Genomic DNA, 11,493 nt, shown 5'->3' on the forward strand with positions numbered 1-11,493 from the left:
GCCAGCCGGGGCTACACTGTCCAAGGGTAATTGTAAGAGGAGGAAGGGGAAGAGGAGGAGGGTAGAAGGCCATCGAGGAAGACTATCCGACTCCAGCCTACCTCTTTCTGAGTCCTGGTCTACCATGAAGTGAGAAGTCTTTTTGTTTTTTGGTGTTTTTTTTTTTTCTGAGACAGGGTTTCTCTGTGTAGCCCTGGCTGGCCTGAACTGTCTCTGTAGACCAGGCTTGCCTCAAACTCAGAGATTTACCTGCATCTGCCTCCAGAGTGTTGAGATTAAGAAAGTGTACCCTCACTGCCTAGCAATTACTGTGATCTAAAGTTCATTTATATGAAGGCCCCTTTATTCATAAGCTAATTAAAATAGAATTTCTTAGGGGACTTTTACCATGTGGACACAAAATATAACATGTATACATACAAAACACACACAAACACATATTCCCAAAGATTCTATAGCTTCCATTTTAGAATTCTAGTCTCTAGACAAGAGGGCCTGATGAGTTGGCTCAATGGGCAAAAACACAAAACACACAGAGGCCATCACTGGAACCCAAGCTAGGAGGGAACTGGCTCTCAGAAGTTGTCCTCTGATGGCATATAACACACACACACACTCAGAGACAGATACACATACACACAGACATACACATAGACACACACACAAACACAGACACACAGACACAGACACACACAAACACACACACACATGCATATACACACACAGACACACACACAGACAGACACACATGCACACACATGCACACACAGACACACACATATATATACACAGAGACAAAAAGACACACATGCACACACATACACACACATAAACACACACAGACACACAGACACACACACACATAGACAAACACACAAACACACAGACACACACACAGAGACATATACACATATACACAGACACACACATACACACAGAGACACACATATACACACAGAGACAGTAAAACACACATAAACACACACAGAGACAGACACAGACACACACAAACACACAGACACACATATACACACACATATATACACATTCACACACACAGACACACACATATATATACATAGCCACACACATACACACACATATACACACACAGAAATAGACACACACATACACACATACACACACAGTCACATAGACACATACAGACACACAGACACACACACACTGGGTTGACTAAAGAGAACCTGACCCAGTTGTATTTCTTACAAAATGAGACAAATGAGCACGTATAGAATGCTTTCAGGACTGTGGACCAAGTTTTCAGTTAGACAGTCTCCATAGTAACTTAGTTCTAAAAGCTTCTTTTCCTTTCTTTCTTGCCTTTCTAGTCTCAGCTTTAGGGAGACTCTTAACATTTACCTCTCAGCTTCAACAGGACAAAATAATAAGGCTCCAAGTGACCTTGACTAGATAACCACAAATGTTTGTTTCTTTGCTGTTTTAATCAACACAGGTGAGAAGCATTTTTGGAAATGTTACTTAGAAAATTATTTACAGGCTCTATCTACTCCACTGAAATGGCAAAGTTATCATTTTTTTCTTATTGTCTTGTTTTGTGTGTGTGCATGTGTGTGTGCACGTGGAAGGTACCCACATGGATATCCAGGCGTATGTGCACACACTTCAGGCTCTCTCCTTTCAGATGACTCCAGCTTGTGTCAAGTTGACATGAAGCGAGGCAGCCCCAGTCACTATCTCAAAGCGGAGCCCTGAGTCAAAGCATTAGCCAGGTAGGGAAGTGAATGCATGCATGGTGCTTGGAGCCTTTAAGCCTGGTACTCGGGAGGAAAAAGCAGGACAGTCTCTGTGAGTTCAAGACCAACTTCCTTTACATGGCACGTGCTGGGCCAGCCAGAGCTGAGGTCCTGTCCCCAAAAGCAACAAAACAAAATGACAAATGGAACAAAACCAGCTGCAACTACCACTGAAATGCTCAACTTAGAAGAAATCATACTAAAATAAGAGGTTACCATTTTTAAACTTTACTCATTGAATCACATATAGCTGCATCTGTAACAAGTGCATGTTGTTAGTGTCACCACATTGATTGATAACTTAGTCAGTAGAGTGACCTATAAGCCATTAATGGCCTAAATATGAATTTCATGTCATTCAGCAGAAAACTAACTCACATAGTTACTGAACATTAAAATTTGACCTTGAATCTACCATTATCCGTTACAGCCAAACGCACTACAATCTACAGGAGGCTCTGCTGTGGGTACTGTCCAGGTGTTTGCCAAAGAAGAATAGAATTTGCTTCCATGCATCTATCTGGGCTTTTGAGTGAGCCCTGACCTCCCCTCCCCAAATCACAGCTTTGTTCACCATTTTGTGCAGGGACGCTGGGCACATGGGGAAGTAAGGCGGCTCGATGTAATGCCCGGTCCCCGGGTAAGATATTATCTGGGGCCTCTCTTTCCCATGAGCCTGCAACCGCTCCGAGGCTATGTGAGTGTATAGCTCACTCCTCCAGCAATGATCGTCCTGACCAGCAATGAAGAGGATGGGCCCCTGGGCCTTCTCTATCGGTATCATGCTGGGGTTTTCACAGCCGTCGACATCATTCCGGATATCCACAATGTCCAGAATGCCGGAGAAAGCCACCTTCGTTCTCCTCAGGTCATGGCCCAATGGTGGAATCATGGTCTGTTTGTAGTGTATGTGTCTGTTTCCGCTGAATGCAGAGCCATTGATGGAAACTGTGGCTGAGACATTCTTCAAGAAGGAAGCCATGATCAGACAGACATCAGCTCCTAGGGAAAGACCTAGAAGCCCAATGTCTGGGCCTTTTACCTAGAAAGTAAAAGGAAAGAAAAGATGAGCTAAGAGTCAGAGATGGACCGTGCCTATAATCTACACTGGGAAGGTGGAGGCAGGAGGATCAGGAGTTCAAAGTCAGTCAGCTACATAGAGAGTTCAAGCCAGGCTAAGCAATTTCAAAACACCAAAGAGAAAGGAAAATAAAAAAGGGCTAAGGAGATGGCTCAGAGGGTGAAGGTGCTTGCTGCAAAATCTGATGGCCTGAGTTCGATTCCTCACAAGGTGAAAGAGGAGAACTGACCCTTGCAAGTGGTCCTTGTCTCCACCTGTGTGCCATGGAACATGCACAGCCAAACAAAAGTTAGTAAAGAAGTGTTACCCAGCACCAAAAGATGTAACTAGAAGGGCTGGAGAGATGGCTCAGTTGTTAAGAGCACTGGCTGCTCTTCCAAAGGATCCTGGTTTGATTCCCAGTACCCACTTACAACTGTCTATACCTCCCAAGGGATCTGTTGCCCTCGCCTGGCCTCTGTGGTCAATACAAGCATCTGGTGCATAGCCACAACTGCAGGCAAAATACCCATACACTTAAAATAAGAGTAAATAAATCTTTCATGGCAAACAACCCTTCACAGCCACATTTGAGAATTGGTTAGAAACGCTGAGTCACGGGAGCCCATCAAGGTGAAGGCCTCGTCTCCAGGGAGCCCGCCCCATGGCCTTATTTGACTGCGTGTTGAACCATGTGGATTAAGCAGTGGTCCAAGATGTGTGACTCATCCGACCATGCCCATCCAAGCAATACTAGAAAATGATTAACTTCATAGAAACAGAGTTCAATGTTCAACTTAGTCATTCTTAGCCTCTGGAAAGGGTGGGCAAGTTGTGGCTAAATTTGAGAGGGAAATTAAAGGTTATAAAGTCAGCGTGGTAAGATATCTAGTCTGTACAGCAAGAGGAATTTTACTATTATATGAAATGAAATTTCATTTTAGTAAAGTTTTATGAACCTATGCAACAGAGAAAGGGGGCGGATTAGATGTTCAAAGCTAAGAAAATCTCCCCAAGAAACTTCCTCTATGAACAAAGAACAGAACGGCCTCAGTACAGCTGGAGCAGGGGACCGCCTCTGTACAGATACTCCAGGGATGCTGGTTAAATAAAACACAGGAGGAGAACCTTCGGGTGTTGGAGCATGTAACCCACTGCTTCTTCAAAGTAGTCCACTTCTATGATGGGGAGCTCTTTAGGGAGATCTTCAAAGCTGTAGAAAGCCAGAGCCAATGTGGCAAAGCCATGGCCGGCCATCAGGCTAGCTCGGTATTCCAGCAGGCCTCCTCCAACACCATAGACATCGATGACCCCGGGAAAGGGCCCTTGTCCTACAGAGGGGACATGACAAGGCCAACGCATCATGTAATCCAAAGAATTCGCTTCTCTTTTAGACACCTCTCTAAACTGTTTGGTCAGTCTCTATGAATCCAGTGAAACAGATCCCCGTGTCTACTCAACAGGAGCTTTGGAGGGAGAAAACTCTAAGCAGTCTCATGGGTTTTAATCCTCTAGAATCCAAACTGTGGCCCACAAGTCACGGGAGGACAATTATGAATTTGGCCCAACAAAAAAAAAATCATAACTTAGATGAAACATTTCCGAAGGTGGGTTTTTGTGTGTGGTTTTTGTTTGTAAATCAGTTGCATACTTCTAGGGGGTGAATGCTATACATGATACTGTTTAAGATTTGAAATTTATCAGTGATTCTGTAAAAAGCTATTTGCATACTTCTACAGGTCGGACATTGTTACAGGGGACAGTGCTAAACCTTAGGGTGAGGAGAACATTTCGGAAGGGGACTTGCAAGCCTTAGACTGTCCCCTCCTCCTGCTCTGCCGAGGGCTGCAAACAATGCAGACAATGGTGTGTGTGTGTGTGTGTGTGAGAGAGAGAGAGAGAGAGAGACAGAGACAGAGAGACAGAGAGAGTGGGGGGTGGAGAGTGCCCCAGTGGTTGGGAGCCCTCCCTGTTCTTGCAGAGGACCCAGGACTGGGGCTTACAAGCACCTGTAACCCATGGGGATCTGATCCCCTTGTTTGACCCCCGTGAGCACCGGCACACACAATCCATACATACATGAGAAAACAAAATAAATTTATTTTTATTCGTTGGAGATTTGCCTGCATATTTATCTGTGTGAAGAGTGTCAGATCTCCCAGAACTGGAGTTACAGACAGCTGTGAGCTGCCATGCAGGTGCTGGGGATTGAACCCAGGTCCTCTGGCAGAACAGCCAGTGAGTGCTCTTAACCACTAAGCCATCTAGCTCACATGCCCCATAAGGTTAAACTTAAAAACACAAGAACAAAAGCAATTGATGCTAAGCTGTATGGCATTAACCTTTGAAGGTGTGGTGTGTGTGTGTGTGTGTGTGTGTGTGTGTGTGACTAGGGACAGGGATGAAATGGCGAGAAGGAACTGCGTATTTTTCAAACCATGCTGCCTGGGAGATCTGTAGGGTAGTGTACTGCAGCAAGGTTCACCTGCATTTTTTTTATCAGCTGGATAACATTATCTCTTTGGTAAGACAGAGGTTAAATGAGATAGTGCAAGAGAAGGGCACTTGCTAATGTATGAACATCCCCAACCTGTTTGAGTGGTCACTCAAATGGCCAATAGCAACTTCCTAGGAACCCCATACCCCACCCCACCCCACCTGTTCCCTCTTGCCTCTCAACAACCTGACTCACCTGGAGGCAGGAAGAGCGTGGCGCGCACCCGGCCCTCGCGCACGGGCACGCGCCGCACCCCGGGAGCCATGAAGTGACGCTCGTGCACCGCATGTGCAAGCCGCCGCCCGCCGTCGGGCTCGTGTCCGTCCAGCACCTCCAGCTCCACCACGAATGGCGTCTGCACGTCGCGCTTGACCAGGCGCCAGAGAGGCCGTTCCGGCTCCATGGCCCAGAGCAGCCCCATGGGTTCGAGCCCAGTGAAGCTGCCGCCCAGCGCGGGCGCGCGCGCCAGGTCCAGCTCTCCGTGGGCGTCGGCGCGGTAGCGCGCGTGGGCTCGGAAGAGCGCGCCCTTCTCGTCGCGCAGGGCCGCGCGGAGCGTGACGGGCTGCTCGGGGGCCAGGCCGCGCACCGCGATGCTCAGCGGCTCGTCCCAGCAGCTGCGGCCCGCGGGCTCCAGGCTCAGCGTCGGCGCCATGGGGAGCTGGGGGCCTCGGGGATCGCCACGCGAGTCCGGAGCGGAGCCTGGCCTGCTGTGGAGCAGATCTGGTGGGTCTCTAGGACCCAGAAAGACAGAAACCAAGGTCTGTCAGCAATTTGGGCACAGATGGTCAGAGGTCAGGCTTCAGGACTGAGCCAGGCCATAGGATTCTGCTTCTTGCCACTCCCACGTGGTGTTGTGAAAGTGATTGGTGGTGACACATGTGAATGAATCAAGGCAAAGTACGATCCTTCCGTGGCTTCAGCAACTTTCTAAAAGTACAAAACAAAACCAACAGCAAGAACTTTGTAATAAATTATAACTTTATACCATTTTAGTCTTAAAACACTCAGCTTTCAACCCCGCCCCCATGGTACGGCCCCCAGCACAGAAACTAAAATGTACAGGCACATTGAGAAAGAGAGTTGTATTAGTCAGGGTTCTCTAAACCAGCAGAGCTAACAGGATGGAGACATGCGCAGATGGAGACACACGAAGCCGGCTTTAGTTAGATTGGCTGACAGGCTGTGATTCTTATAGTTCGACAATGTCTGCCTCCCACAGAAAGGCCAAGGATCTGGTAGTTGTTCAGTCCAGAAGACCAGATGTCTCAGCAGTCCCAGGGAAGCCTTGAGAGCTGCCAGTTTTCGGTCCGTGTTGGGATCCTGAAGAAGTAGGTTCTAACACCAGTGAAGGAATGGCTCAGCATGGATGAGTTTGCCAGCAAGACTGAGGGCAAGCAGGCAAAAAGCAAAAACTCCCTTCTCCCACGTCCTTTTGTGTGGCAGAATGTGTGGCCCAGATTTAGGGTGCATCTTCTCATCGCAAATGGTCTGGATTTAGAGTGAGTCTACCACCTCAAAATAATCAAGAAAAAATCCTTCACAGGCATTCCCAGCCGCTTGGGGTTAGTTGATTGCAGATGTGGTGGAATTGACAGCCAAGGTTAGCGCTCAGCAGCATCCTCTCCTACCACAGTGCCCACAGCCAACGAGACACAAATGGCTCTCTGGTACGAGATGGAGAGGCCACTGCCCAGTTCTCTAAGGCCGGGCAGTTTGAGGCCAGCCTGGTCTACAGAGTGAGTTCCAGGACAGCCAGGGGGTTATACAGAGAAACCCTGTCTTGAAAAACAAAAACACAAAAGAAAGAAAGTTCTCTGAGGAGAAGTTGGCTTCATCCAACGTCCAGTGTTCTCTAATGGCCTGATAAAATGGTGCTGCCTAATATTCAGATATATGAGTGCTTGTGGAGTTATCTGGCTTGGGTTTAGGATGTTTATAGACATCCCATTTGACATACGTAAGACAGATTTTCAAACTGAACCTTCCAGAAGGAAGAGTACAAAGGTAAGGCCCTAGCTACCAACTGTGGTAAATGTACTGGGACTGAGAAGGTGGCACTCAAGCAACGGCAATAAAGGTGTTGTATGGAAAGGATGGGGGCTGTGGTTTCAGATAAGCCACTGACTTCACTGGGAAATAGCAGACAAACTGATGGAGACATGAGTTATCCTCATTTCTGTGAGTTAAGTTGAAGTAAGCATTGAGATTCCAGTCATCCAACCAAACTGAGCTGTTTCTGAGAAGCAGTTAAGCACCAGATGGGAACCTTAAATGGGAATCAAGGGACATTCCATGCACTGTCACCACACTGTCCCTGTGCAGTCCTGGACTGTTGTGCACTGTCCCTGCACTGTACTTCAGTGTTTGAAACTCTCCCCACACTGTCCCCACACTGTCCCCTCACTGTCCTGCACAGTACATGACCTGTCCTCTCCTGTCCCCCACACTGTCCTTCACTGTCCCTGCACTGTCCTACACTGTCCCGGAGTGAAATTCCATCTGCTTTTTCCTTACGTGGTTAATCTTTATATAACCTGAAGTTAAACATTGCATTACTTTTCTTCTGCCTCCCTGACTCTACCTTACTTAAGAAAAATACTTTTGAAATGACAAATCTTGTCTTCATTCTTTATTTCTACTTTTATTAGTCTGTCTATAACAACCACTCTACTCAGGCTGATGGGAGCACACTGAAGGATGAAGTTCTAGAGAGTTCTATAGTGTAGAGCCAATTTATATCTTTTAACCTGTTCTGTGATTTGGAGAGTTCTTGCAAACATACAGTGCCAACCTTCCCCCTTGTGTGTTTATGTGTGTGTGGGAGTATGCATGTATGTGTCCACTTGTGTGTACAGAGGCTGGAGGTGTTGTCAGTGTCTTTTTTAGATGTCTCTCTACTTTATTTGCTGAGGCAGGTTTCCTTCCTCAACCTGAGGTCTGGGTTCTGCTACTCTGGGCAGCCAGTTTCCTCTGGGACCTCCTGTTTTTGCCTCTGGAATTCTGGGATGACACATGGACTCACACACTCACTGAGCCTTCCATGAGTCCCAGGGATCTGAGTTCCAGTCCTCCTGCTCACACACCTGAGGACTTTTGAGAGCCAAACAGTACAGGGCTGGAGAAGCAGCCCAGTGGGTGAAACCATTTGTTGTTCTTGCAGAGGACTCACGATGGGGTTCCAGGCATCCCCATGGTGGTAGCTCATAACCATCGTAACTCCAGTTCCAGAGGATCTGACATCTCTTCTGACCTTCCAAAGCACCATGCTTGTAAGTGGTGCACATACATACACACAGGCAAAACAGTCACAAAATAACATACAAAAATGAAATGGAAGGCACGGTCTTCAAGACAGCCACTGCTATCTTGATGGGACGGACCCCTGCTGACTCTTTCCCAGAACCCTGATCTTTAAGTCACCTAGTTGGGTCCTCGCCAAGACCTTTGCCCCTAATGCGGCTGATACACAGGTTAAAAGATAAAATGTTTCATGGACCATTGATTACTTATGAAATTTTATTGGCTAGCCAACAAACATTGCTATACTGCTGGGTTGTGGACCCGTTATATAAACAAAACAAGACACATCAGATTGCATTATTTGCTGACTATCTAATTTATCTATTGGAGAGAGAATCTCTTATAAGCAGCGCTTAGCAATAAAAAAGCCTATGGCCAATGAACTGAGGCAGGAAATAGAAGGTGGGACCCTGACAGGAAGAGAGAGGATTCTGGGAAATAGTGAGAGGTGTGAGAGATTTGTTCGGGAACTGGGGAGACAGACGTAAACCAGCAGGTAGCTGAACTCAGTTTAGAATACAGAGGATTCATCCGGGACTTGGACACATAAAGCTGAGAAGAGGAAACTAACAATGTGGAAGAGATAAGATAGTTTATGTGGTTAAATAAGTTACGAGCTAGTTGGGGAATGAGCCAAGGCATTTATTAATAAATAATCAGTCTCAGAGTCTTCATTCCGGGAGCAGGAGCTACAAAGGGAAAAACAAATTTCTTTCTTTTTTAAATTTTTTTTCCAAGGTGTCTGTTCACTGCCAAAATCATCCTTCCTCTTCAATAGCACTGCCTCAGACTACCTGAAAGAGGAAGAGTTACATACTTCAAAAATAGTTCATCTATATGCACTTTACACACACACACACACACACACACACACATACATCTAGGATGATATCATTTGGGAGGTTTTTATACAAAATCCTATAATTTAGAGTCATGAAAAATATCCTTATTCATCAAATACAGGAACAGCGCATTTAATCTGAAATATCCCAGCCAAGGGCTAGGGTGGGGATCAACAGCAGAGCCCTAGCCAGCCAGCACAAGGCTGAGTTCTAGCCCAGCACCACAGAGTAGTAGTAAATATGTGTCTTCTAAAGCTATTCCGCCTTCAAGGTCCTGTAAGAAGCTCTGCTCCCAAGTTCAGACTGGCCACTGTGTCCTGTCTCTCTCCTGGAACACTTTATTAACTGGGATAATTGGATATTTGCTGTGGTTTCTGAGTAATTAACATTCTCCTTCAAAGTTGAAGTGTGAAGCATTCCAAGGTAAAAATCGAAGAAGCAGGTGCCCCCTCCCCCCCTCAGTTCTAGGATGGGTGAGTGCAGAGGAGAGGGTCTGTCTGCAGTGGGCTCCCGGACAGCTGCCCTGTCCTTACCAGGATCCACATCTTGATTGACACTCAATGTGTTCCTTCTGGTTGGCGATGTATTGTCTCTATTAATGGCGTCAGAAAGCTGCTTGACTTCAGAGGTGAGACCCGACTTTAAAATCTACTCCCTGTGCTGTCACAGCAACAGGAAAGTAACTAATACACTCTCTAAGGCCTGGGCCAGTGTTTTTTCCTGAGGAGTTGTATGCCCACAGACTTCTAATAGATGTGACCAGAGTCACCTTGCTGCATGCATTGTTCTTTGCAAACAGTGTTAGCGTTAACAAACTAAAGTTAGCAAGAAGTGGGGTGAGTCCAGGAATGAACACACAGGGTTTGCTTTTATTCTCTGTACTTATTTATCAGTTTCCCTGATTCAGAATGGGGTGTCATCGAAGTACAGGCATCTCCTCATTTACCATGAACTAATACGGAGGCCCTGGCATCTGCTGTCCTATCTTTGGACACCTATAAATGTGCTGTGGAGAGGCAGCAATTGCATGGTTTGAACCAAAGTGCACTGGGACGTTGTCAGTGTCAGCCACTAGATGGCAGCGTAGAGGATTCCTTAGGTCAGTGGAGTCGTATGTTGTAGCTGGCGACTGATGTTTTAAATGTGTCATTATCTATGTGAACAAAAGATACCAAAGTACAGAGAAAAAAGAAGAGAGAGAGTCTCCATCGATGGCTAAACTCCAATTCCAGGAAGAAAATCACAAAGTCCACCTGAGCAAACATCCTATGACAACCCTCTCCCCCTTAGCAACAGCAGGATCAAGGTGGGGAGAGACTAGAGAACTTGGCCATCCTGTTTGTCAGGCAACGGTTTTCCCCTGTGTTTGGCTCCTATAGACTGTGCAAGAAATGCAATTTTTAAAATATTAACTTGGGGGGGGGGGAACTGGAGAGATGGCTCAGCGGTTAAGAGCACTGACTCCTCTTCCGAGGTCCTGAGTTCAAATCTCAGCAACCACATGGTAGCTCACAACCACCTGTAATGGGATCTGATACTCTCTTCTGGTGTGTCTGAAGACAGCAATGGTGTACTCACATACATTAAATAAATCTGCTAAAATATTAACTTGCTGACCCATATAGAAATTTCCCAAACTTGCTGTAACTACAAAAATACCCCACACCCCCATACTCAGGGCTCTCACTCTGACCTGCTGTGACTAAGTTTGTGAGAGATCTTGCTTTTGAGCTTGTAAAAAAGACCCTTAGTGTTTGCATAAGAATTGGATCCTGGTGGTCTTTCAGATCCCTGAGACTTGGGCTTCCTGTTTCTAACTCTGCTTATAGGGCTTTAGGAAGAAGCAGTTCCTACTGTTAGTAATCTGTCAGAGAAAAGAGGACTGGAGGAGCCCAAAATAATTTAGGATGGATTAGTGTATAGTTGGAAAATTTTAGTAAGGATAAGTGTACAAGTGGATAATTTAGATATCCAACTTTTAGACACATCTCTTCCAGTGGATTTGTACCACACTGCACT

General features: G+C 46.2%; 1 protein-coding gene across 1 annotated transcript; it reads right to left on the bottom strand.

Annotated features, from left to right (window-relative positions):
* Window positions 1–1,987: 1,987 nt before the first annotated feature.
* Window positions 1,988–6,165, bottom strand: LOC127687133 (peroxisomal succinyl-coenzyme A thioesterase). The gene is made up of 3 exons (XM_052185439.1): window positions 5,528–6,165; window positions 3,964–4,166; window positions 1,988–2,817 (listed from the first exon to the last, which is right to left on the bottom strand). Exons 1-3 carry the CDS (start codon window positions 5,982–5,984, stop codon window positions 2,215–2,217), a joined length of 1,263 nt encoding a protein of 420 aa, XP_052041399.1. The 5' UTR covers window positions 5,985–6,165; the 3' UTR covers window positions 1,988–2,214.
* Between the last annotated feature and the right edge of the window lie 5,328 nt (window positions 6,166–11,493).

Source organism: Apodemus sylvaticus, chromosome 6 (assembly GCF_947179515.1).
Source record: "Apodemus sylvaticus chromosome 6, mApoSyl1.1, whole genome shotgun sequence".
NCBI lineage: Eukaryota > Metazoa > Chordata > Mammalia > Rodentia > Muridae > Apodemus > Apodemus sylvaticus.

Bases quoted from the DNA above. Each gene is read 5' to 3' on its own strand.
- LOC127687133 (XM_052185439.1), bottom strand. From the start codon at position 5,984: ATGGCGCCGACGCTGAGCCTGGAGCCCGCGGGCCGCAGCTGCTGGGAC. The intron at 4,167-5,527 runs GTGAGTCAGGTT...TCCCCTCTGTAG, and splicing joins CACGCTCTTCCTGCCTCCAG to GACAAGGGCCCTTTCCCGGG. The intron at 2,818-3,963 runs GTTCTCCTCCTG...TTTACTTTCTAG, and splicing joins ACATGCTCCAACACCCGAAG to GTAAAAGGCCCAGACATTGG.